A 27,286-nucleotide genomic window follows, 5' to 3' on the forward strand; every position below is an offset into this window, starting at 1 on the left:
GGGCAGAGAGAGAGGGAGACACAGAATCGGAAACAAGCTCCAGGCTCTGAGCCATCAGCCCAGAGCCTGACGCGGGGCTCGAACTCACGGACCGCGAGATCGTGACCTGGCTGAAGTCGGATGCTTAACCGACTGCGCCACCCAGGCGCCCCAAAGGCTTTTAGAGAAGATCAGATATCTGGCAATTTACCCATAGTCTGAGAAATGAAATCTTGGCAAAGACCCAGATCCTTGTGACTTTAATCAGGCATCAAGGCTAATCCACAGGCTGGAGTTATCTGGTGTCTTGGGTCACTTTAACATGAGGCACCTTCCCAAGTGACTTGACCCATAAAAGACCTTTATTTAAAAAGAAAAGCATCTCATCGACTTTCCTCCAAGAATATTCAACCAAATCCAGCCTCATTAAAGATTGATCTGGAAGAGGACGCTTGATGTGCCAGGGGGTGTCCTAAAAGCAAAGAGCACAAGAAAAAGGGAAGCAGTTATAAATTTGGGGAGAGAAAGGGGAAGAGAGAGCTGAGTAGCAACAACTAAGTGTAACCACAGAATATACTTTACAGAGAACAATGTTTCATGATAAACAATGTTTCATGATAGGAACAAGGAGTCGCCACAAGGAGTCGTCACAAACGTTTTTGCTAAAGGGCCACATGGTTTTTGCTAAAGGACCATATGGTTTCTGTTGCAGCAACTCAAATCTGCCTGCCACTGTTACGTAAAAGCAGCCATAGAAAATCGACAAGGAAATGAGAGTGGCTGTGTTCCAATAAAACTTTATTTACAAAAACAACCAGCAGACTAGATTTGACAAGCTCTGATATCAACTTATGTAGCAACTTGACTGGAAATAGTTGGAGGTGAGGGGAGGTGGTGTGAGAGAGCTAAATCTTTATCCACCATTATAGAGGGGTCAGTAGGTAAGATCTCATCTTGAAATATCCAGAAATAGCCTATTATACATGATATGTAAACATAACATTATAACTTATATAAGCCCATGTAATATAGGACGTGTTATATAGTATACACAAAGGTATGTTACATGTGATTAAATTAAAGCTATTATGTAGAGATCGTGGTAAGTGCCGGAAGAAACAGCCCAAAGAGTTAAAAGCAGTGCTATAGGGTAAGGTAGGAATTGGAAGAAGGGCAGACAGGGAATGGTGTTTTTATTATAAACCTTTTGGTAGTAGTTGATTTTTAAAATTCATGGGAATTAGCAATTTGATACATTTATTTATTTTTAATTTTTTTAAAACATTTACTTATTTTTGAGACAGAGAGAGACAGAGCATGAACAGGGGAGGGTCAGAGAGAGAGGGAGACACAGAGTCTAAAGCAGGCTCCAGGTTCTGAGCGGTCAGCACAGAGCCCGACGCGGGGCTCGAACTCACAGACCGTGAGATCATGGCCTGAGCCTAAGTCGGACGTTTAACCGACTGAGCCACCCAGGCGCCCCAGTGATTTGATAAATTTTCACAAATAGATGGATAAGGATTGATCTTGCTTTTCAGGCAGCGTTGTTCAGAAACGGCAGAGTGATCTGGGGCAATTGAGATAAAGGTGTGCCTTCCTCAAGCTAGCTGCAAGCCTGTGTCAAGGGACATGGCTTAGCGAGGGGAGCCAACACTGGGTTTTAGCTTCCAGGCACCCTGGAGCAGTGCACAACCTATACCACTGTATTAGGCCAGTGATGGTTGGTGAGGCCTTCTGTGTGATGGAACCAGAAGGAAGGTTTTAAACCGTCCACATCTCGGGACAGGTTCCTGCCTCATGTTCAAAGTCCATCCTCCTGACCACCACCCCATCTTCCTCTCCTTCCAGATGACTTGCTTTTGGAGGGCTTCAACAACTACACATTCCTCTCCAATGGCTTTGTGCCCATCCCGGCTGCCCAGGATGATGAGATGTTCCAGGAAACCCTGGAAGCCATGGCGATCATGGGCTTCAGTGATGAGGAGCAGCTGTGTAAGTCTTCATGCCTTCAGGCTGGGTGCCGGCGAGGAGGCCCGGATTCATGCCCTCTGGGCCACTAACATTAGTTAGAGAGCCTTCCCTGGTAAGGACAGATTTCTGCTTGCTGAATTCTGCTCCGCCCCTCCCCACCCCCACCCGCCAGACACCCTCAAAAAAAAAAAAAAAAAAAAAAAAAAAAGAAGAAGAAGGAAAGTGAACATTACCTTAAGGTAGCTTATTGGTGTTTTAGAAAAGTGGCTTCATATGTTAGGGTTTTTTCAGTTACAAATGACCCAAATTGGCTTAAGCGAAAAGGAAAATGATCTCACAGAGCTGGAAAGTTCAGGGATAGGGGTTTCAGGTACAAGGAGTTCGATGGGCTCAAAGAGTGTCTCTGGAACCTGGTCTCTCAGCAGTATTGTCTTTAGGTAGGCTGCAGTTTCTTGGGGACAGAATGGCTGCTGTAGCGCCAGCCCTTACATCCCTTGGGTTTATGTCCAGCAGGAAAGAACAGATTGCAATCCCTGCCTGAGTCCCTGAATGGAGTAGGCTGATATTTCTTAGGTGCATATTCCTGAGTTATTCACAATGATCGGGGTTATGGAAAACTCTGAGAGGCTTATGTTATGGTCTCTACTCCATTTTGGAGCTGGAAACAGAGAGGTTGTTGGTCTCGTGAAGAACACATGGGCAGAGGATAGGCGGGGAGTGGGGGGCATATCTGAGGCAGTGGGTTTACTTGTTCTCTTCCTGGAAAGGCAGTTCTGGTGACAGGCCAGTACCGATCAATGTCACCAGCCCGTGACCAAGAAACACATTTGGTTCTGAGATCAAGAAAGCCCAGAGAGATAATCTTGGTTTCCACACTGGGCTTTAAGAAATTCTTTGCCTTCTGGGTTAGACGTGCCCCAGTGTTCAAGGTTAATCTCTTTTGGGAACACCAGGACATGGTTGTGGAAAATATTTCTTCCTTCCCACGCCCACACCCCTTTGGAGCCCCAGAATAGTGCTAGGGTTGCTGCGATGCAGCATAGAGGGAGGGACAGCTTCCCCGGAGATAACTGGGGGCCCAGAAAAAAAGGCTCCGTGGGTCAGTTGACAAATGGGCGGTGGTTGTGGATTTTGGCCAGAGCCCCACATCAGAGCCCAATATTAACAGCATCCCTTCCTGAACGGCATGGGCTCTCCCAGAATGATTCATTTTATTTGGGACACGAGTCCTTTTTACTTCTGATCTTGGCTTTGGAAAAAAAAAAAAAAAAACTACACACATGAACAGCTAACGATTAAATACTTGCTGTGTGCCAGACATTTGCGAGAGCCTCTTTTCAAAAAAAGGTACCAAGGTGTCCAGTTTTATTTTATTTTTTATTTTTTTTTCCAACGTTTATTTATTTTTGGGGGGACAGAGAGAGACAGAGCATGAACGGGGGAGGGGCAGAGAGAGAGGGAGACACAGAATCGGAAACAGGCTCCAGGCTCTGAGCCATCAGCCCAGAGCCTGACGCGGGGCTCGAACTCACGGACTGCGAGATGGTGACCTGGCTGAAGTCGAACGCTTAACCGACTGAGCCACCCAGGCGCCCCCATTATTTAGTATTGAAAGAACCCGACATTGTGGCCACTGTTATCCCCAGTTTGCAGATGAGGAAACTGAGGCACAGAGAAGTGAAGGAACTTGCCCAAGGACACACAGCTGGAAGAGCTAGGACTCCCTCTGGGGCCTCAGGGACTCCCAAGCCCCACTGTGTGGTCCTCTGTGCTCTGTTTTTGTCTGTGGGGATGTGGTTTTTGTCCTTTAAACCCTTCCAAAAATCCCTGTCAGAACCAAGGTATGGGAATTGAGGCTAGAAGGAGCCCGGTGTATTCTGAAACGTGGACTCGTGGCATTACTAGTCACGTGGAATCCCACTGCAGGATGTTTTGCTTTCTCTGATCCTTTCAGCTCTCCTGATGACTTGCAAGGAAGGGAGTAGCAGAGTGGCACCCACTAAGTCCTCAGCCCCTCTCTGGTACTTGCTAATGTCCCCTTTCACCCCGGAGAGCAGACTCCAGGCCTGGCATCTTGCTGGAATTTGATAATATTATTCCCTTTCCTGTATTTATTTTTATAGTTGCCATCTATTTATGGCAAGGGAAGTTGATTTTTTTTAATGTTTTTATTTATTTTCAAGAGCGAGCATGAGCGGGGGAGGGGCAGACACAGAATCGGAAGCAGGCTCCAGGCTCTGAGCTGTCAGCACAGAGTCCGAAGCGGGGCTCGAACTCACACGCCGTGAGATTATGACCTGAGCTGAAGTTTGGACGCTTGACCGACTGAGCCACCCAGGTGCCCCAAGGAAAGCTGATTTTGCATTTGTGAAATCATTTCCTAGTAAGCTGCGGGAAAGAGATGTAAATGAATGATTAGAAAAATGCACAGCAGCCCCAGTTAGAACGCCAGAGCTGCTCCCAATGCCCCACCGAGAAGCTGAAGGAGAATGGGGCTGGGCGGGGGATCAGTGCAAGCCCTGGAGCTTCGTGGGGCCCCAGGAACCACCCCCTCTGGTTCCTGGAGCTCTTGTGAGGGACAAGTACTTGCCCAGGCCACACAGAGAGTTAGCAGCAGTAGAGAACTGGAACCATAGTAACATCCCAGCAACTGATGTTTCTTGGGTACTGACCGCGTTGAGGCGCTTTGCATTTACTCCACATGACGATCCTAGGAGGTGGATGTTTTGTTGGGCCTTCAAATGGTGAAACAGGGGCCCAGAGAGGCTGATACCTGACTTGAGGTCACACAGCCAGTAAGACTAGGGCCAGGATACAAACCCCCTGAGAGCTAGCTCCGGCACCCAGACAGACCCTCCCAGGGACTGTCTAGATCCATTTCCCAGATGTCCTCGTTTGTAAGTGACTCCACTTCCAGGTCCCAGCCATATTATCGTTGGCTGACAATTATTGTGCACAGTGTAGATTTCTGTAGCCCTATACTGCTTGAACTTTGTCCGAAACAACAATTTCTGTACAATCACTAATTGTGTGTCCTTACTATTTCCAGTAAGTTAGAATAAATGCCTAACGATCCAAACTTTTGGAAAGTTTTGCCCGTCACCTAGAATCATCTGTTCTGGGTACCCTTGGCAGTGCTTAGGCCTCGTGTTAGAAAACCCTCTTTCTTACTCTTCCGTAAATAAGGGCGGTAAGTCCGTTCGCTGTGGCTACTCAAACAAATAACCACAGACCTGGTGGCTTCAAACAACAGAAATTGATTTTCTCACGGCTCTGGAGGCCACAAGCCCAAAGTCACAGTGTTGGCACAGCTCGCTCCTTCCGGATTTGGGGCCCACCAGGTTCATCCAGAATGATCTCACCTGAGATCCTTGACTTAGTTACCTCTGCAGGGCTCTTCTTTCTGTGGAAGTTCACGTTCCCAGCTTCCGGCTGGACACATCTTCTGGGGCCCCGTGTACAAGCCACTGTAGGTGGCTGTTCAGTGCCCGCTGGGCCAGGCTCCTTGCTTGCCTCCACCGTCTGGACAGAAACTTCTTGAAGCACGTGCTCCAGTTTGCAGACGGGGAAACTGAGGCTCAGCACGGTGCAGCTGGGGTTTTCTAACTCCAGAGTGCCTGGGTTCACTCACTGCCCCAGACCGCCAGCCCTCGCCGCCCTTGCGTTTGGCGTAGCCCCTTCCAGCCACCTTGCTGCCCACTGGTACTCTTTCGGATGGTTCAGTTCCTGCGGCCTGAGTATGGTGGCCATTCTTCCATTTCTGTGATCCCATTATTGGTATCAGAAAAAGCAGCACGATGGGGCCTGAGCCCACAGGGAGGGATCGACCTACACAGGCTTCAAAGTTGTTGTAAGTTGGCTCCCAGCATTTAAACATGAGTAGGTTTCACATTAAGAATCTGGGTTTCCATCCGCTTTGGATACATCGGCCTGGGAGCAGCACTGGACTTGCTGCATGACTGGAGTCCAGCTGTACCCCTTCAGGTGGGGTTGTGGCTCCCATGCGTCCCCACAGTCCCCCTCAGTTTGCTTTATTCATTTAGACCAATGGTTCTTAATCTGCGGAGGTTGGCCTCCTAGGGGGCGTTTTTTGGTCTCAGAACTCAGAAGAGGGAACGCTACTGACACCTAGTGGTGGGAGACCAGGTGTGCTGCTGAACATCCTACAGACACGCACAGAGCAGCCCCGCCAGTGATTTATCTGGCCCCCAGTTTCAATAGTGCCAAGGTTGAGAACCCTGAGTTAGACGGCTTCCCTGGGCTCTGGAGTCACTTCAGCAATTCTTAGTTTAAACTTCGAGTTCAGAAACTGTTAGTATAGTGGGGCGCCCCGGTGGCTCAGTCGGGTAAGCATCCTACTCTTGATTTTGGCTCAGGTCGTGGTCTTGTATTTTGTGAGATCAAGCCCTGCATGGGGCTTTCTGCTGGCAGTGTGGAGCCTGCATGGGATTCTCTCTCCCCTCTCTCTGTGCCCCTCCCCCACTCTTTCTCTCTCTCAAATGCATAAACATTGAAAAAAAACTATTAGCATAGCACCTAATAGTTTACAAAGCCCGTTTAGTATGGTTTTTTTTAATGTTTGTATTAATTAGTCATCTCTCTTTCCATCCATCCATCCATCCATCTGCCCATCATTTAGTCCATCCATTTGTCAATCCATTGATCAACCCATCAGTGTATTGATCCATCCATTGATTTATTTATCCATTGTTTACTCCATTTTCCATCCTTCCTTCCATCCTGCACCCCCCATGTATCTTCCCTGTCTCCCCATGTGTATCTGGACACTTAATTAGGCTTTGAGAATGCAGAGATGATAGGACAGCCCCCCATTCGCCAGTCACTCATGGTCTTGAGGGGATTTCAGACATAGGCGCCATTTTAATAGTAACATGGGCTGAGTACGGAGTCAGAAGGGCTCCAAGGGTCTGGGGACACATTATTTTGTCTGGAGACACCTGGCTGTCAAGGGGGAAAAAATTTCCCCCTTCTCAATCCTCGCATGAGCTTGTATACTTAGCCAGACTACATTGAGAAGCACAGGGATTGTTGCTTTGTTTTGTTGCTTTTTAAATAACTTTTAGTGACATACAATTTACATTTAGAAAATCATGTATATCATAGGTACACAGTTTGATTAACCTTTATGGACTGAATACACCTGTACTGCTAGTAATCATTTTAACTAAGAGGATACCAACAGAGCCCCAAAGCTTCCCCATAGCCCTTCTAGTAGATTCCACCAATGAAGGATAACCATCATCCTGACTTCTAACGCCATAGTTTTTCCTGTTCTTGAACTTTCTGTAAGGGGACTTACATAGTTACTTTATTGTTTGCCTTTGGCATCTTTTGTTCAGCATCTGTGAGATACAACAGTTTTGTTGTTTATGGTGGTAACTCATTCATTCTTCTTGCTGTATAGTGGGGATTGACAAACATTTTCTGTAAAGGGTCGCGTAAGTAAATACTTTAGCATTTGTGGGCCATTTGATCTCTGTTGCAACTGTTCAGCTCTGCCCTTGGAGCAGCCAACAGCTATTGACAATACGTAAATGAATCATTATGGCTGTGTTCCAATAAAACTTTATTGACAACAGCAAGCAGTGGGCCAGAGTTGGTCCATCGGCTGTAGTGTGCCAGCCCCTGCTTCACGGTGTTCCTTTGAGCACAAGATTGTCAGCAAGCATCTGAACATATTCTGCTACCCCCAGCCAGGTTTTCTACCCTGTTAGCATAGTATTAGATTAGTTTGCCTCTTGCCTAGACTTAGGAGCTCAGAACTGAGTCTTCTTTCGAGAAAGATGTAGGCTGACTCTAAGGTCCCCAATAACTTGTAGACTCTAAACCTCCATGGCCCCTCGGTGTTGAGGTCTGTGCCTTAACTTCTCTTCTGTCCTCATCCAGCCATACTGAAGGTGGTGTCGTCCGTCCTGCAGCTTGGAAATATTGTCTTCAAGAAGGAAAGAAACACAGACCAAGCATCAATGCCGGATAACACAGGTGCTTGCTGCCTTGTCCCAATAACTAACAACGTCTGTGATGGGAAGGAGTGTTTGGTGGTTTTTTGGATACGGTTATTAACAAGAGCTAAACTAAGTTATTTTCGCTGACTTCTGTCCGAGACTTTTTACTGCTGAAGATCCTACAGTGGGAAGTTCTTGAATCAGAGTGTGGGCGAGGAAAGCTAATAGTTTTAGATCACACAGGATCCTTAGGGACCATCAGTTCTATAACCCCCTGTTTGTTAATTTTGTTAAGCAAATATTTTTGAGCCTGCACCATATGCCAGGCCCTGGGATTCATCGGCAAACTAGACAGGAACAGCCCCATTCCTCACGTGGGGGACACAGACCCCAAGTTTCTTCGCAGTTAGAGTTGCCAGAGAAAATAGAAGATACCCAGTTAAGTTCAAGTTTCAGATGCACAACCAACATTTTTTATTATAAAATGTATCACTCTATAATATATTGTATGTTCCATGCGGTGTTTGGGACTTAACTATAATTTTTAAGTGTTGGTTGTTTCTCTGAAATAAAGGCTTAACTAGGCATCCTGGTTTGTTTGTTTTTTTCTCAATATGCCAGCCCTACCTGCTTATACCTGCAGTGTTTTGTGTTATGGAAAGGTTGCTTGGTTATCTATCCCCCGTGCTTGTTGGTGGCTGAGCCGAATGGATAGCAAGTTCCTGGCTTGTCTACCTGTTGTCTGAACACGCCCCACACAGACTATATACTGTGTTGTTTTTGAAGCTCCCCGGAGCTTACCCTCCACAGGCCCTGCCAGTGGTTTCTGGTGTCGCACACTCCGAAATATGGCGAGTTAAAGGTCTCCTCCCACCCAAGAGACAACTTCAGGGAAAGACAAACCAAAACAAACAAACAAACAAACAAAACCAAAACCAAACCAAAACAAAAAACAAAAAACAAAAACACACCCCTTGCAAAGACAGGGAAAAAAATCCTAAAACCACACCGTGGATCGTCCACCACGCATAGGCAAGCCATCAGACAAGAGTAGCCTTTGTGTTGAGCAAACAGTAATGGTGGATGATGATTTTCTTTTGAGGACGAGTTTTAAGAGAAGAAATACATGAATATTACAAGAATCCACCATCCAGAAGTGGCATTTGTGAATATGTTCTAATACTGCTTGGTCATTAACATGAAACAATGTAGCCCACGTTGACGTCCCAGTCACCTCCTTGTCTCCTAGCAACCACAGCTGTATGTTACTATGTCCCCTTCCAGTTGTATTTTAGGCTTTTCACACACATGTATCTAAACCATATATAGTGTTGCTTTGTGAGTGTGATTTTAATGTACATAAGTGATTTCACCTGGGAGTCAGCATTCTGCAACTTGTTTTTCTCTCTGCTCACCCTTGTCTGGATCAGGGTTTTTCAACAGTAGCGCCCCCTGGTGTGACAATCAAAAATATCTCCAGACATTGCCCTATGTCCCCTGGGGGCAAAATTATCCCCAGTTGAGAAAGAGAATCGTTTCCTTTAACTGCTATTTGCTATTCATGGTACATTTGTTCGCTCCCATATTAATGGACATTTAAGTAGTTTCCGGTAGTTTCCACCACACATAATGATGCAATGCATATCTTGGCATAGTGGGACACATTTATTGGTAGTTGACCATGTACCAGGCACTTTACATGCCTTCCCTCATTTAATCTCATTGATAACTCAACAAGGTACCAAATGGCTGTGTCTTTATGAACTGAGAAAAGCAAGACTCTAGGAAGTTAAATAGCTTTTCCCAAATCACATGGCCCCATCCTACCCCATCATTGCCACTTAGCAAAACATTGGGGATGAGGTCACCAATGACAGCAGTTTTCAGGACCCTTTCATGCTATGTTCACTACGTCATGCTCCATTTCTCAAAAAGTACCAATTGCATACACAGATCACAAGTATCCCAGGTGATGTGCCTTTGTTCCTAAGCCTTCTCTTTGGTGATACACTTAATATGCTTTTTTTTTTTCTCCATCCAGCTGCTCAGAAAGTTTGCCACCTCATGGGAATTAATGTGACAGATTTCACCAGATCTATCCTGACCCCACGTATCAAGGTTGGGCGGGATGTAGTACAGAAAGCTCAAACAAAAGAACAGGTAATGATGCATTTGCCGTTTGTTTTTGTGTGTGACATTTATTCCTGAGCCTGCATATTTTTCTGCAGACTCTTCCATCCATCTGTTCATCCATCTATTCATTCACCCATCCATGCTTCCTTCCTTCCATCTCTCCATCCATCCATCCATCCATCAATCCATCCATCTATCCATTTATCCATCCATTTATCCATCCATTCACCCATCCATGCATCCATCTGTTTATCTATACATCCTTCCATCCACCCATCCATTTATCCGTTCAACTATCTATCCATCTGTTCATCCATCCATGCACCCATCCATGCTTCCATCCATCCATGCTTCCTTTCTTCCATCCATCCATCCATCCATCCATCCATCCATCCATTCATCCATCCATCCACCTGCCCATCCATTTATTCATTCAACTATCCTTCCATCCATCCTTCCATTTATCCATCCATTCACCCATCCATGCTTCCTTCCTTGCTTCCATCCATCCATCCATCCATCCATCCCTCCATCCCTCCATCCCTCCATTTATCCATCCATTTACCCATCCATGCATCCATCTGTTCATCCATCCATCCATCCATCCACCCATCCATCCCTCCGTTTATCCATCCATTCACCCATCCATGCATCCATGCATCCATGCATCCATGCATCCATCCATCCATCCATCCATCCATCCATCCATCTTTTTATCCATCTGTCCATCTCTTTATATCTCATCCCTCCAATACTGGAATATTCAAAGTCCCATGTCAGGTTTTAAAGATCCACTACTGAACAAGAACAGCAGAGTACCTCACTCATGATCTCATCCCGCTCTCTTAGTTGTGCATCCAAAGTCAGAGTTAAAGATACATTTTTAGAAATGATTGTGTACCCTTTCTAGAGGCAGAACTGACTACCTCTAAATTGCCCCTGGGAAGGAACAGGCTCTCCCCTGTTCCAGGTTCCTCTGACAAGAAGTGTTTAATTCTCCACACAGTCATTCCTTAGGTCTGGCCACTCTCTTCCTTACTGCCCCTTTCCTACTAGTTCCAGAGATGGCATAATTTCTTTTTTTGTTGTGGTTTATTTTTCAAGAACTGATTATGGGCAGAAGAGGAATAAAAATCTGAGCTGCCAGCCGGGCTCATATGAAAAGACAGCCCACTGGAGATGAACCTGTTCCCTCACTTCTCCCCACAGGCAGACTTTGCCGTAGAGGCCCTAGCCAAGGCCACCTATGAACGCCTTTTCCGCTGGATACTCAGCCGCGTGAACAAAGCCCTAGACAAGACCCACCGGCAAGGGGCTTCGTTCCTGGGGATCCTGGACATTGCTGGATTTGAGATCTTTGAGGTACAGCTTGGTGGGATCATGACAGCCGTGGTCTCGGCTCTTTGGGCAGAAGCTTCACCTCGGAGAAGTCATTATTTTAGAGAAAGGCAGGCCGATGACGACTTAGGGTGGGAGGCTGTCTAGCTGAGGTTAGATCCTCAAGGGTGTAGGAAGCGTGTTGGTTTCTGGAAGTGGGCTGGCCAGAGCTGCGACTGGGTGCAACAGGCGAGGCTTGATCCCTGCCACCTCTCTCTTCAGTCCTCCGCCACGAACTCTAGGCAGACTTCGCTGGGGATAAGCCCTCTCTGGGCCCTGAAATGGCAGACAGGCTCTTGTGGAAAGGACACAAGGGTGGCAGGCAAGGGGCTCTCGCTGGGCAGAGCTCCCCTGGCCCCGGTGTCCCCTGACCAGGACGCCCCTCCCCCACCCCTCTCGCGGGCGCAGGTGAACTCCTTCGAGCAGCTGTGCATCAACTACACCAACGAGAAGCTGCAGCAGCTCTTCAACCACACGATGTTCATCCTGGAGCAGGAGGAGTACCAGCGCGAGGGCATCGAGTGGAACTTCATCGACTTTGGCCTCGACCTGCAGCCCTGCATCGAGCTCATCGAGCGGCCGGTGAGGGCCTGCCTCTCACTCGCATGCGGCCTTGTCCGCCCGCATGTGGACCCTGCCTTCGCCCCTCCCCACCGAGTCCCTGCGAGCTCCAGCACGCTTCCCTTAACCCGCAGTGTGCTGGCAAAGGCATTTCCTTTTCTTATTTCTCTCCCCTCCCCTCCCTCCCTTCCCCTCCCCTTCCCTCCCCTCCCTCCCTCCCCCTTCCCTCCCTTCTCCCTTCCTCCCTCCCTTCCCCTTCCCTCTCCTCCCCTTCCTCCCTCCCTTCCCCTTCCCTCTCCTCCCCTTCCTCCCTCCCTTCCCCTTCCCTCTCCTCCCCTTCCTCCCTCCCTTCCCCTTCACTCCCCCTTCCCTCCCCTCCCCTCCCTCCCTCTCCCTTCCCTCCCTCTCACTTCCCTCCCTTCCCCTTCCCTCCCTTACCCTCTTCTTCCCTCCCTTCTCTTTCCCTCCCTGCCTCCCCCTTCCCTCCCCTACCTCCCTCCCTTCCCCTTCCCCTTGCCTCCCCCCTTCCCCTTTTCTCCCCTCCCTTCCTCCCTTCCCCTCCCCCCTCCTCCCTTCCTTTCTCCTCCCCTGTCCTCCCCTCCCTTCTGCCTTTTCCCCTCCCCTCTCCCTATTCCCTTCATTGTCTTCCTCCTCTCTGACTCATTCATTCCCAAAGGCAGGGGTCTTTGTTTTTCTCACTGATGGATCCCCAACTCCTAGAACCATGGCCACAGTAGGTGCACAATAAGTCACTGTTGAATGACTATTTACTGAGCACCTATTCTGTGCCGGGCCCTCTCTTAGGGGCCGGAGATGTAACCATGAACAAGATGGACATAGTCCCTGCCCTTCCTGAAGGAGCAGACCAAGAAACAAGACAGACAAAGAAAGCCACTAAAACTTCTCTGATAAGGCCTCTGCGGAGAACGATTTAAGGAGGCCTGCTTTGGACAGAGCAGTGAAGAAATAGTTCTCAGGGTGCCTGGCTGGCTGGGTCGGTGGAGCATGTGACTCTTGATCTCGGGGGTCATGAGTTCAAGCCCCACGTTGGGTGTAGAGCTTACATTAAAAAGAAAAGAAATACTTCTCTAGCGAAGTGAAGACCATTTCTACCAAAGTGAATGGCAGGTGTGAATTTGGCTGTGCTCCTGGCCTGTCTGGGCCACAGAGAAGAACCCTGAGGTGAATTTATATGCAAAGCATCAAATTCAAGCCTGAGATCTTTGTGCTGTTCCGCATGTACTGTCCACGAGGGGGCAGAATTGCACACGTTCTGTTGGCGCCTGCCCTTCTGGCCTCAGTGTGGGTCCATCGGCCACAGGGCCATCTGAGGATAGACTTGTAGGTGTGGGAGGCATAAATCCGACTTTGTAGGCAGATACGGTCACGAGGTAGGGGCTGCCTACGGTGCGTTTCGGCGGCCAGCTCTTTCTGGCAAGCCTGAGGCTTGAGCACCCTAGCTGTGATCCCACCTTCCCTGCTTTCCACAGAACAACCCTCCGGGTGTGCTGGCCCTGCTGGACGAGGAGTGCTGGTTCCCCAAAGCCACAGACAAGTCCTTCGTGGAGAAGCTGTGCACGGAGCAGGGCAACCACCCCAAGTTTCAGAAGCCCAAGCAGCTCAAGGACAAAACAGAGTTCTCCATCATCCACTATGCCGGGAAGGTACCAGCCATGGGCCCCAGGGCTCTCCCTGTCCCCAGGGACCAGGCGGGGCGTCAGAGTGGGAGTAGTTAGGGAATGGCAGAGCCCATAGGCGTCTGGTGTAAATCAATCCAAGCGAGTCCTATGTATGATTTGTCTGAGTGTCTGTAAGAGATACATGTCCTAAGACATAATTGTATATCTATTCTAACCTCTGTAACCTATTCCAACCAAGGTAGCCAGGCAATTCTTTCTTGCGTAGACTCTGAATCCTTCCCGCTACAACTTAAACCCAACAGGAAGGGCCAACTGGGATGGGATGGCCAATAAACACACCTTCACACCCTTCCAACAAAAGTCTCCCTTATCACAGCCTCGAGTTTCCTATCACATGCCTGTGCTGTCCAGGGAAATAGATGATGGTTGTTTTCCTCCCCCTCCTCCCCCTCCTCCTCCTCTTCCTCCTCCTCCTCCTTCTTCTTCTTCCTCCACTCCCCCTCTGCCTCTTTCTCCTCCTCTCCCTCCCTCCCTGCTTCTCTCTTCCTCCTCCTTCTTCATAATGATGATCATCATGTGATAGCTGGAAATATATAGGACCTTCGCCCATGGCTCCTGAGGGTCCTGGATAGTGTAGAAAAGACACAGCTTAGTCTGGCTTGCAGAATCTGAGTATTTTATTCTCTCTCCTCTACCCGCCCCCCGACTGCCGCATACAAACAGGCAATGCCCTGTACCAGGGGTTGGCAAACCACGGCCCATGTGCCAAATCTGGCCCACAGCCCGTTTTTGTAAATAAAGTCTTATTGGCACACGGCCACGTCCATTAATTTACATAATGTCTTTGATGGCTTGTGACAGTATGTGACAAAGAAGTTGTGGCCTACAAAACTGAAAACATTTACTATCTGGGCCTTGTACCAAAAACGCTTGCCAACTCCTACCTTATATTCAAGGGAGTGTACGTTCCCTTAAGCACCTAGAGTAACACTTTTCTTTTCCCTACTTCCCAAGTGATAGTTTTTAGTTCCCTCTCCCATCAGGCCTGGCTATCATCATCATAACCCACATCCCGTAATAACCCACCAGAGTTATTTTACAAGTTCTTTCCATTTCATAGTCACAATAATAGCATTAAGAGTTTGGCCACTGTCAGTGTTGAAGTTAGGAATTTAAAAAGCTCTATGTATCCTTTTTCTCTATATCCGTATATCAGAATCTCCAAGTTACCCAAACTACATTCATCACAGATGGGAAATGAGATCCTCAAACGTAATTTAATTGTTGCCCGGTCTTCTCCACATGAGAGAAGATCTTTGGGTGTGAGGGAGAGTGTTTGCCATCCCCCAAAGCCCTACACCTTTAGGAGGTCACAGCCGTCCTTCTGGGCTCTGCAGAAAGGAGGCTGCCAGATGCTTGCTAAGAGAAGGCAAGGATAGCTCCGCAATGGCGACTGTTGGCTGATGCCCCACCATGCGCAGGGCCCTTTAACATACTGATCTATCAGTGTCTCCATTGGTGTTTGCGGATTCCCATCATGGCGGCTCTAATGCCATTTCCGCTCTGACCTGGGAGGATCCGGGAGGGAAACAGGAGGCCGTGGGCCCTGCCCTTAGTTTGTAACTGAAGCAGAAACACCTGACCAGTGGTGGGATCCTTGGCAGGTGGACTACAATGCCAGTGCCTGGCTGACCAAGAACATGGACCCGCTGAATGACAACGTGACTTCCCTCCTCAATGCCTCCTCGGACAAGTTTGTGGCCGACCTGTGGAAGGACGGTGAGGCCCTGCCTACTGGCGCTGGAGGACTGGATGCCAAGTCCTCTACCTCCTTGCAGTTACCCCTGGCCTGTTCTCATGCCTCGTCCCAGGATGGGTGGGCCTGTGTGGGGTGGGGAGAGGGCAGTGTGGGCGGGTGTCGGGGATGACTTGTTGACACATTGAGCCACTTCCTGAGTGGTGACCCCTGACCCCTCAATCCCACACCTGGACCCCCGGGGGAAGGTCTTAAATCAAGGCACAGGCTGTAATAGAGGAAACGGTAGTGCAGGGGTCATGGCGAGTTCCCATCTGGAGCCACAAAGACAGTCTTGTCTCTGCCCTGCACTGGCTGTGTGATCTTGGACAAGTCTCTTGACATCACTCAGCTTTAGCGTCCTCTTTAGTAAAACCGGGAAGATGACAATAGTTCCCAGCTCTCCTAGGATTATTGTGAGGGTAGAATTAGACCAGAGGCTCAAGCTTGAGCATGTATTAGGACCTCCAGGGCGACGTGTCAAAACTCAGACTGCTGGGCCGTACCCTGGGAGGTTCTGACTCAGCAAGTCTAGGTGGGGCCTGGGAATTTGCATTTCTAACACATTCCTAGGTTCTACTGCTGATGCTCTGGGCACCACACTTTGGTTGCCTCTGAGAACCAGTGAAGAGATAATCCATGTGAAGGGCTGAGCACCTGCCACACCCATAGGAAAGGCTTAGTACATGCCAGCTGCTGTGATGACTGTTAGGGGCAGTGGGCTTTTCTGCTTTTGTTCCTGGACCTTGGTGCCCACAGCAAATTCTGTCCTTGGCACAGAGCCTGTGTTGGTGTTGGGCTTATAGGACCGGCCACCCTTGATTTTGGTGTGGTAGAGAATTCTGCACATGGGGGTCTGCTGTGCCAAATGTCTCCTGAATGCTCACCATGTACCAGGCCCTGGGATGGGGTAATGGCATCTCCCCCTGGGATTCCTGACCAACCCAGCAAGGTCCTTCTCTCAAGGAGCCCAAAGTCTTGCAGGAGACAAGACTTGATTACATGGAGCCTGAGTACAAGGAACAGAAATGGGGCATCTTAATGCCCGTGGAGTTGAACTGAACCACCATCAACCAACTGAATATAACTGTCTTCTATAGACGGCTTCATCCAACAATGGACGAATACACATTCTTCTCAAGCTTACATGGAATGGCCACCGAGATAGACCACATTGGGGCCATAAAACACACCTTAATGAATCTGAAAGAATAGAAAGCATACAGTGTCTGCTCTTAGACCACCATAGACTCACACCAGAAATCAGTAAGAGAAAGGTAGCTGGAAAATCCCTGTATCCATGGAGATTAGACAAGACACTTCTAAGTAACAGGTGACTCAGAGAAGAAATTTCTTGTTGTGTGTTATTTATCAAGAGAGATTTAAAAATGCTTTGAACTAAATAAAAATGAAAACACAACTTAGCAAAATTCATGGGGTGCAGCAAGAGCAGCGCTTTAAGGGCAATTCATAGCAATGCCAGTGGTTTGAGCTTGGCATGCACGGGACCCACTGGGCTGGTGAAGTCTCTCCTTCTGTTCTGAAAGAAAAAGAACCTTTTGGTGGTTGCAGTAACACCACCACATATTCTTTGTTGAGCGTTTGTAAATGTGCCAGATTCCTACCTTGGAATACTTACTACATCTTCTGCCCGGAATATTATTTTTATGGATATTTACCGGATCACTCACTCCTCTCAAGCCTTTGCTCAAATAACTTATCAGAGAGATCACGCCCATCACTCTCTTTCCCCCTTTATGCTGCTTTATCTTTCTAAGCATGCCTCACCACTTAGAATATTACTTGTATACCTAACATCTATCCTTCTCTTTCCATGAGAATATGTGTAGAGTATGGGCTGGGGTGTGTGTGTGTGTAGAGACACAGGGTCTTTGTTCATGGCCATATCCACGGGGCCTGGCACATAATAGGCTCTCAAAAACATTTGTTGGTAGATGAAGGACTGAAGGCAGGCAGGAGGGGTAAATGCTCTCCATGCCTTATTCACTTACTCCTGCCCTGTAAAGTAGATGCTGTTACTACCCCCATTTTGTAGAAGGAGAAACTGAGGCACAACATGGCACCAGGCCAAGGCCATGGCATGAGCAGGATTTATTCCCGGGTCTCTGTGACAACATCAGAGAGAATTTGGGCTTTCAGGGGCTTTCAGGATTTCCCAACTAGACAATACACAGAAAGCAATCCTCTGCACACCTCCCTTTACCTATTGCCAGAGGAAGGGTGTTGGCCGGCAAAGGAAAGAAGGGGGTGGTGCTCCCCAGGAGGGAGCAGAGGACTTGGGGTCTCCACACTCTGGTCTTCTGGCCTGTTGTGGGGGGTTGAGGGCTCCTGGGTGGGCCAGAGGCTGACACCAACATTAATGTGCCCCACAGTGGACCGCATTGTGGGCCTGGACCAGATGGCCAAGATGACCGAGAGCTCACTGCCCAGCGCCTCCAAGACCAAGAAGGGCATGTTCCGCACGGTGGGGCAGCTGTACAAAGAGCAGCTGGGGAAGCTGATGACCACGTTGCGCAACACCACACCCAACTTTGTGCGCTGCATCATCCCCAACCACGAGAAGAGGGTGAGGCCCCCTGCCCGGCTCCTTGGGTGGTCAGAAGGTCTTCCCTGGGGCTAGCGTCGGGCGGCTTTGGGAAAGGGAGAAGCAGACCGGGGTAAAGGGGCAGGAGGAAAGCTTCCCTCCATTCCCCAAGGGCTCCGTCTGACATGGGAGGCAGGTTGTCTGAATTTGGTAGCCGTTCCGCATCCTGGAGACAAAGGAAAGCAAGGGAACAGACGGGGCTTTCAGCCCTGGAGTTGCTGGCCAGGGCATCAGGTCCCTCACGCGTTCGTTATTCCAGTCAGTATTTACTGAGCTGCACCTGTGTCGGATGCTGGGGATACGGTGCTGGATGAACTGCAGTCCCTGCCTGCAGGTTCGCATCGTGATCTAGTGCAGGGGTGCTCGGCTGGGGCGGTCGTGTCCCCCAGGGGACATTTGGCCATGTCTGAAGACACTGTTGGTTGTCATAACTGGGAGGGAGCTGCTGTTTGCATCCAGTGCATAGAAGCCAGGGAGGGATGCTGTTAAACACCCTGTGGTGCACCGGGCGGCCCTCACGGATGGAAAAGCAGAGACCAGTCCAGCCCCGGGTGCCAGTGGTGCTGATGTTATGGGAGATCCAGTGGGAGAGAGAGACAAATGAGCGGCTATCACAGTGTAATGTGGTAAATTATGAGAACAACGTGTAGCTGGGCTTCCACTCCAGCCTCAGGGCTCGGAGAAACCTGCCTCCGGAAGGAGGAGGGATCCCCTTGGTGAGGTGGGGCAGGCATCCTAGGTAGAGGGACCAGCAGAAGCAAAGATGTGAGTTGAGAAACGAAGGGTCTAGGTAGGGAAACACTAGGTAGGTCGTTGTTTCATGCGGACGTGTGATGGTGTGAGGCCGGGATTGGGGAGAGACAGGGCTGAATCACTTGGCAGGGGCTGGTCCTTGTGGGTTGACCCGAGCTTGGCCTTCCTTCCAGAGGATGCCACTGGGGGCTTTTGAAAGCAGGGGTATGTCATGATCCGACTGACGTTAGAGAAGGGGCATGAGAGGTTGCAGGGGGGAGGCAAGACAACAGTGGGAAGCAGGCGGGGTGCTCTGGGGGTGAGCGGATGGCAGTGGAGAGAAGCGGGTCTGTTGGGAGTTCTTTGGGAGGTCGCTGCTGTAGAACTGAGGAAGGAGAGGTGACGAGGAGGAAGCTGCAGCGTCCAGCCACATGATGCTGGTGTCACCAAGAACCAGAGAGGCCTCTCGTGGGCCTGATGAGGTGGGACCCCAGGCCTGAGATTCGGGGCTCGCTGCTCCCGGAGTCCCGGCCCCAGGGGTCCACTGGCCTCTCTGTCCTCGCAGTCGGGCAAGCTGGACGCCTTTCTGGTGCTGGAGCAGCTGCGGTGCAACGGGGTGTTGGAAGGCATCCGCATCTGCCGTCAGGGCTTCCCCAACAGGATCGTCTTCCAGGAGTTTCGCCAGCGGTGAGCCCGCCGGGCAGGCACGGGGTGGGGTGGGGGTGCAGGGGCCGTGTGAGCCAGGCCGGGGGGAGGGGAGGCGTTGGGTCAGTGACACCCACCCTGTGTCTCCAGCTACGAGATCCTGGCTGCCAACGCCATTCCCAAAGGCTTCATGGACGGGAAGCAGGCCTGCATTCTCATGGTGAGCCCTGCCCCCAGCCCCTCCCCAGAAGTCCGACGGCAAACCTCCCGGCCCCTGGTGGCGTCGCCAGGAGCTCATGGGGGGCGGGACCCTCCTTAACATGCCTCACGTAGGCCCCGTGTCCCAGCCGAGAATGGAACACCTGTCCCCCTTTCCTCCTCCAGATCAAAGCCCTGGAACTCGACCCCAACTTGTACAGAATCGGGCAGAGCAAAATCTTCTTCCGAACGGGGGTCCTGGCCCATCTGGAAGAGGAACGAGACTTGAAGATCACCGACGTCATCATGGCTTTCCAGGCCATGTGTCGCGGCTACCTGGCCAGAAAGTAAGGACCCCCATGCTGTATCGCCTCCTGGCAAACAGCCCAGACGCGCACACTCCCAGAGGCTCTCGGGCCTCGGGTCCTGCTTCCCTGTTTCTACGAGACGGTGTAGTTTCGGAGGCATCCGTGACTGACTGGCTGCTTTTGGTGGCAGAGACAGAAATGGTGCCGCTTTAGAGACACGCACTAGTTTCAAGGGCAGGCCGGGAAGGGGGTAAGATCGTGGCCTTGGAGTTTTAGACGTGGCTCCCCACTTACTTGCTGGTGAACCTTGGACAAGTTAGTCTCTCTCTCTCTCTCTCTGAGGCTCAGGTCTCTCCACTGGAGAATGAGGATACTCCCACCTGCCCCATGGGGTTGTCAGTGAGGAGTCCATGAAGAGGACTGAGAGCAGGGCCTGGTTATCGTGTGACAAGTGTGAGAATGTGGTAAAGAATCTGAGGAAAGAGTGTCGGGCTGCATCCGTAGCCCCATGTCCGAAAGGGGTTCATAAGGCAGAGTCTTGGACGATTGTGAAGCCTGGGGTCTGCGTGAGGGCCGAGGTTCCTCAAGGAAACCCACATCCCGAAGAGGAGGACAACAGGGCTGGCAGACTGGCTCTCTATCCAGGGCGTGTGTTACCACGAGGTACGGACCACGCTCTTATCGGCAGAGCCCTGATAGCGTTGGGCTGCTTCATTGCCACGTGGATCCAAGACAGGCAAGGCCAGAAGTGGGGAGCTCGCAGTCCAGGGACAGACCTCCGTTGTTGGATTTCATAACTAAATTCTCTGATGCCGCTCCTCCCAGCCTCACTAAGTAGAGAGTTCACCCGTGTTTCAAGATGGCGGCCGAGCAGGGGAAAGAGGAAGGAGCTCTCTGTGCTGTGGTTTCGCAGACCCAGCAGCCCTTAAACAGGAAGAGCGCTGGTTCGGTGTCAGATTTGAGATTTCTAAAATGCACCCGAAGGAGAGAAGAGGTCTGTCAGACGCTCAGCTTTGGGGAAGACACGGGACGGTTGGAGATGTGTAGGAATGGCCTTCCTTGGTGTAGTTTGGACCACCGTCCCGAGTCCAGGCTATTTTGTGAGCTGGGGTTTTCCTGGCCCATGAAGGACCAGGGCTCTGGCCTCCAGATTAGTTAAATGGTCTGTGCCCAGACAACGTGCGTGTGCTGATGCTCGGAGCTTCCTGAAGAATCTGAGTGGGAGAGGGGCGCCTGGGCGGCTCAGTCGGTTGAGCATCCGACTTGGGCTCAGGTCATGACCTCACTGTTCGTGGGTTCGAGCCCCACATCAGGCTCTCTGCTGTTAGTGCAGAGCCTACTTTGATCCTCTCTGCCCCTCTCTCTCTGCCCCTTGTCCACTCAGACTCTCTCAAAAATGAATAAACATAGGGGCGCCTGGGTGGCGCAGTCGGTTAGGCATCCGACTTCAGCCAGGTCACGATCTCGCGGTCCGTGAGTTCGAGCCCCGCGTCGGGCTCTGGGCTGATGGCTCAGAGCCTGGAGCCTGTTTCGGATTCTGTGTCTCCCTCTCTCTCTGCCCCTTCCCCGTTCATGCTCTGTCTCTCTCTGTCCCAAAAATAAATAAACGTTGAAAAAAAAAAATTTAAAAATGAATAAACATATACATATATAAAGAATATATATATTTATATTTATATAAATATATATATATATATATATATATATATATATATATATATATATAAAGAACCTGAGCTGGAGAGAATGGGGGGATGTCCCCACACGAGTCACAAAACCACATGCCCAGCAGATGCATCTTGCTTTCAGGATGCTGCAGGACAGGACCCCATGGACAACACAGGGAGGCGGGTGCCGGGCCCCCCAGGGCTCCTCACGACGTCCCCTTCCGTCTCCCCAGGGCCTTTGCCAAGCGGCAGCAACAGCTGACAGCCATGAAGGTGATTCAGAGGAACTGCGCGGCCTACCTCAAGCTGAGGAATTGGCAGTGGTGGAGACTTTTCACCAAAGTGAGTGCTCCGCTCCCCGCCCCCCCCGCCCCACTCTGGGGACGCTCAGCCCGGGCTGTCCCCTCCAGATGCTCCCGAAGCGGGGCTGTTGACCTTGAATGACTTTGGCTGTGATCCAGAGCATTTCCATCACTGCAGGGACCCCAAGCGTGGCTCATTTATGGCCACACCCACTTCCCCGCCATTGTCCCGTCACCGCTCATCCGTTTTCCGTTACCGTGATGTGGCCATTTCTAGAACGTTACATAAATGGAGTCCTCCGATATGTCATCGTGGGGACTGGCTTTTTCACAAAGCACCCTCCCCTGGAGATCCTTCCAGGTTGTTGGGGTATCCACTGTGTGCTCCTCTGGGGACAAAACTTGTTCTTGCCGGGTCACTAGCTGTCACGAACGGTTGTGCCAAGTGGTGACAGACAGTGTGTGACAGACACAGCCTCCTCTTACGTGCCCTTGAGTGAGAAAATTGGCACAAAGCTTTCTCGTCGAGCAATATTGATCGAGCTCCCATTGTGTTCCAGGCATGTGCGAGGTGTTGGGGGTACCGCGGGGGGAAGAGACATCATGGGCTCTGGTCTCATGAATGTTCTAGTTGAGTGGGCGAGCAGACAGGGAGCAGATAAACACGGAAATAGATACCTAAAGGTGAAATGGGTAAGTGGAGGGAAGGAGCCAGAGTCTACACAACAGGGGATTCCCTGGGGCCAGGTGAAGGCTTGAACACAAGGAGTCAGGAGTCAGCCTAGGGAAGAACCGGAAGGGGAAGCTTCTTCTTGGAAAGGTTCATCTTCATTGACCTGACTTCTGAAACACTGTCCTAAGGAAGCCATCTGAAATAAAGAAAACCAGAAATTCAGGGTATTTGTTATGGCCTTGTTAAAATAGCAAAATGCCAGGGCACCCAGGTGGTGCTGTTGGTTAAGCGTCCTATTCTTGCTTTCAGCTCATGTCATAATCTCACAGTTTTGTGGGTTCAAGTCCCACATCAGGCTCTGTGCTGAGAGTTAAGGGCCTGCTTGGGATTCTCTCTCTCTCTCTCTCTCTCTCTCTCTCTCTCTCTCTGTCTCTGCCCCTGCCCCTCCCCCACTCATGCTGTCTCTGTCTCTCTCAAAATAAATAAATAAATTTTAAAAAGAAACTTTAAAATAGCAAAATGCCAGTGTCCAGTCCCAGCAGACTCATTAATTTAATAGAATATTTTTAACTCTTAAAAATGATGGCTGTCTAAAAACCCTCGACAAAGTAGGGTTGGAGGGAACATACCTCAACATAATAAAGGCCTTATATGAAAAACCCACCGTGAACATCATACTTGATGGAGAAAACCTGAGAGCTTTCCCCTAAGATCAGGAACGATACAGGGATGTCCTCTCTCACCACTTTTTTTTTTTAATGTTTATTTTTAAGAGAGAGAGAGAGAGAGAGAGAGAGAGACAGAGCTCCCGTGGGGGAGGGGCAGAGAGAGAGGGAGACACAGAATCCCAAGCAGGCTCCAGGCTCTGAGCCATCAGCACAGAGCCCAATGCAGGGCTTAAACTCACGAACTGTGAGATCGTGACCTGAGCCAAAGTCGGATGCTCAACGGACTGAGCCACCCAGGCGCCCTCCCACTTTTTTTTTTTGTAATGTTTCTTTATGTATTTTTGAGGGAGAAAAAGAGAGTGCACATGAGCAAGGGAGCGGCAGAAAGGGAGGGAGACACAGAATCCCATGCCGGCTCCACACTGTCAGTGCAGAGCCCAACGTGGGGCTCAAAACCACAAACCGTGAGATCATGACCTGAGCCCGTATCAAGAGTTGCACACTTAACTGACTAAGCTACCCAGGCGCCCCTCACCACTTCTGTTCGACAAAAATGACAGCTATCAGAAAAGAAAGTTGTCAAGATGATAGAACAGCATGGGGTAATAATAATAATAATAATAATAATAATCACCTTACAGTTTAAAGTAATGGAAGCAGCATATAAAATTGGGCAGCATGATCTCGGGTGTATTCGGTAAAAGGCTGGCGGGAAGTGCCGATAACGCCCGTAACGACCTTGATGGGGAGGTAGGATGTGGGAGATTTTTTTTCTTTTTTCTCGTTTTCCCCTCGGAAGGAAACATGTTGGTTTGTCCGCAGTAACGCTCTCTGGGCAGGGACTGCATGGGAGAAGGGGAGACTTTTTCCTTGACGCTCAGCGCCTTTCTCGGTTGCCCTAGTTGATGGTTTCCCAGCCTCGGCGCCGTGGGTGTCCGGGGATGGACCGTCTTGTGTTCTGGCGGCCGTCCCCGTGCGTTCTAGAACATGAGACAGCGTCCCCGACCTGTGCACGCTAGGTGTCGGCGGGGTCCCCGGGAGTTCCCGGGGGTCCCCCCCCCGGGGGGTGCGGGCCGGGGTACGCCCGCCCCTGGTGGCGGAGCGCGATCTCGGTCGCGACGGGAGCCCGTCCCTCGTGTGCTGAGCGCAGCTCACGCGTGCCCGCGTGCGCGCAGGTGAAGCCGCTGCTGCAGGTGACGCGGCAGGAGGAGGAGATGCAGGCCAAGGAGGACGAGCTGCAGAAGACCAAGGAGCTGCAGAAGAAGGCGGAGAGCGAGCTCAAGGAGCTGGAGCAGAGGCACACGCAGGTAGCGGGCCGGGCGCGGCTGGGGCTGCGGGCAGCCGGCCGGGCACGCCCCCGCGGGGCTCAGCCGCCGCCTGCCTTCTCCCCGCGGGCAGCTGGCCGAGGAGAAGAGCCTGCTCCAGGAGCAGCTGCAGGCCGAGACGGAGCTGTACGCCGAGGCCGAGGAGATGCGGGTGCGCCTGGCGGCTAAGAAGCAGGAGCTGGAGGAGATCCTGCACGAGATGGAGGCCCGCCTGGAGGAGGAGGAAGACCGGGGCCAACAGCTGCAGGCCGAGAAGAAGAAGATGGCCCAGCAGATGCTGGTAAGGCCCCGCGGGGGCCGCCCGCGGCGGGGGTGTCCGAATCGCTTGGCCCTCATCTCAGGGTCCTGCGTGTCCCCGTTGGCCGGGTGTGGGGACCGGGGGTTGGAGAGGAATGGCCGTCTGCCCCAGGCCACACGGCCAAGGTGGGGACTTGAAGGCAGGCCCCCCCACTCTCTCCCGCCCGGCACTCCACCCATGAAAACCTTCTCAGGCACAACCCCACGTGAGGGGCAGGCGCATCAGTTATCGATCGCTGCGGGAGGAAGCCCCCAGAACTTAGCAGCCGTTGTGTCACAGGGTCAGGGGTCTAGGAGCAGCCCGGCCGGGAGGTTCTGGCTCAGGGTCTGTCACGAGGCTGCACTTGGGACGGGAGCCCAGGGCTGGAGAACCACCCCCCCCCCCCGCCCCTCCATCCATGAGGCTCACTCCGTGGCTGTCAGCAGGAGGCTTCCATCCCTCACCTGGGGGCTGCTCCCTGGGGCTGCCGGAGGGTCCTCACTTCAGAGCGGCTGGCTCCCCTGCAAGGAGGGGTGAATCCGGAGAGGGAAGAGGAGAGGAGAGCACGGTGCCTCGTAGAGCCTAATGTCGGGCGTTACACTCCGCAGCTTCTTCCCGATTTTATCTGTTGGAACCGCTTTGCTAAGTCCGGCCCACGCTGAAGGGGAGAGGACCAAAGAATTTGTGGACATAGTTTGAAACGGCCACGGTATCTACTGTTCCCGTTTGACGGACGGGGAAAACTGAGGCCCTGTGAAGCCAAGTGGTTTCCCAAAACTTGTATTTCCAGTAAAAGGAGACCGCAGAGCACAGGGGCAAGGAGGCCCAGCCTCTGGGTGGGTCAGTCCCCAGAGCTCCGAGGAAGGGACTCTAGGGTGAGCAAGGCTGTGATTTTTTTTTCCCTTCCCCCACCAAGGACCTGGAGGAGCAGCTGGAGGAGGAGGAAGCTGCGAGGCAGAAGTTACAGCTCGAGAAGGTCACGGCCGAGGCCAAGATCAAGAAACTGGAGGACGATATTCTGGTCATGGATGATCAGAACAACAAACTGTCCAAAGTGAGTGGGGCCAGCGTCTGCGTTAACACGGCCGGCTCCGTGGGGCCGAGGGCTCCGGATACTTGCCCCTTCAGGCCAAATACGAGACGCCGGAGGCCACGCAGAGGGCTCTGGCTTCAGCAGTGGGAGGCGGCCTCCTGACTGCCGTCCAGATACCGGCGGGCCATGGACGGGGAGCCCGGTGGTCCCACCAGCACCGGGTCTCAGAAACTCCGTGCCAGTGGAGCCCCCCTGGGTGTGCAAAGGCAGCCACGTGTGCCTGACTCTTGGGAGCCTCTCCCTCATTCTCGTGGACTGCTTCCAGTCCGTAATAGGGTGACCGGCTGTCCTGCTTCGTCTGGGACTGAGGGCTTTCTGGGATGGGGACTTGCAGTGCCCAAAAGTCCCCATGTAAACTGCAGGGCGCAGGCCCCCCCTAGGCAATAACCACTCCCCAGCCCCACCGAGTTTGGGCTCCCTTTAGTTCTTTGAGCTAGATGTCAGCTGGCCACCTGCCATGAGCCAGGCCCTGTTTTGGGTGCAGGGCCTATATGGTGAAGGAGGGCACTGCCCTGGCAGGGCTCATACTCTAGTGAGGTATAAAATAGATAATCGTACACCTAACCATTAATGACCATCACAGTCAGGCTTCTGAAGGAGGTTCATCATATTGTAAAAATACAGCACTGAGGGATGGAAACCAGGCATTCAGGGAAGGCTTCCTGGAGGAAGCGGCATCGAAGTGGGAACCTGACAAATGAAGAGTGGCTGGAAGGGGAGTGGAGGAACAGCTCAACATATAGTCCTATCTGTGCAAAGTCCCTGTGGCAGAGAACAGCTGACATGTGCTCATAAGGGAAGAGGGCACGCCTGCCCGGAACATGAAGTAGGAGGGGCAGAGGTCCCACGAGATGAGAAGTGACTGGGTTATAGGGAATTACTGTTAAGGAACTTCTCTTTATCATTTTAAACCTCGACGTGGCACTTGGTATTCATGGGGGGTTCCCTGCCAACTGTTGATCTGGAAATTACTAAAAGTGAAAGGCCCGTCTTGCAGACGAGAAACAAAAAAAAAGCCACCGATATTTCTCTTTCTTTTCCCAAAAAGGAGCGAAAACTCCTCGAAGAGAGGATTAGTGACTTAACCACAAATCTTGCAGAAGAGGAGGAAAAGGCCAAGAACCTTACCAAGCTAAAGAACAAGCACGAATCTATGATTTCAGAACTGGAAGGTAACCCAGCCACCCCCAACAGGGTTTCAAATGGACGTGGTAAAGCTGGGAAGATCAGAGAGCAGATGTGAGTGTGGCACGTTGTTTCGGGAGAGGTACAACCCTCCCTAGGCTCCCTCGGCCAATACGCCAGTAATCGTCAAGGGGCTTTTCATCAGCACTGACTTTCTTGCTACAAGATAGCAGTCTGGGCCGTGAC

At 51.1% G+C, this 27,286-nt stretch overlaps 1 protein-coding gene across 4 annotated transcripts in view; it reads left to right on the forward strand.

Moving 5' to 3' along the window:
* Nucleotides 1-27,286, forward strand: part of MYH11 (myosin heavy chain 11) — a 125,697-nt gene that overhangs the window by 75,185 nt on the left and 23,226 nt on the right. For all 4 annotated transcript variants that reach the window (XM_043560451.1, XM_043560452.1, XM_043560453.1 and 1 more), the window contains 16 exons: nt 1,828-1,971; nt 7,858-7,953; nt 9,958-10,076; nt 11,259-11,411; nt 11,835-12,008; nt 13,478-13,651; nt 15,292-15,406; nt 17,816-18,009; nt 19,325-19,446; nt 19,555-19,624; nt 19,789-19,949; nt 21,811-21,919; nt 24,396-24,527; nt 24,619-24,825; nt 25,739-25,876; nt 26,964-27,087. In XM_043560451.1, the coding sequence (XP_043416386.1) occupies nt 1,828-1,971; nt 7,858-7,953; nt 9,958-10,076; nt 11,259-11,411; nt 11,835-12,008; nt 13,478-13,651; nt 15,292-15,406; nt 17,816-18,009; nt 19,325-19,446; nt 19,555-19,624; nt 19,789-19,949; nt 21,811-21,919; nt 24,396-24,527; nt 24,619-24,825; nt 25,739-25,876; nt 26,964-27,087 (2,232 nt within the window). The remainder of the gene's footprint in view (nt 1-1,827; nt 1,972-7,857; nt 7,954-9,957; nt 10,077-11,258; nt 11,412-11,834; nt 12,009-13,477; nt 13,652-15,291; nt 15,407-17,815; nt 18,010-19,324; nt 19,447-19,554; nt 19,625-19,788; nt 19,950-21,810; nt 21,920-24,395; nt 24,528-24,618; nt 24,826-25,738; nt 25,877-26,963; nt 27,088-27,286) is intronic.

The sequence above is a fragment of the Prionailurus bengalensis genome, chromosome E3 (assembly GCF_016509475.1).
Source record: "Prionailurus bengalensis isolate Pbe53 chromosome E3, Fcat_Pben_1.1_paternal_pri, whole genome shotgun sequence".
In the NCBI taxonomy this organism is placed as follows: domain Eukaryota; kingdom Metazoa; phylum Chordata; class Mammalia; order Carnivora; family Felidae; genus Prionailurus; species Prionailurus bengalensis.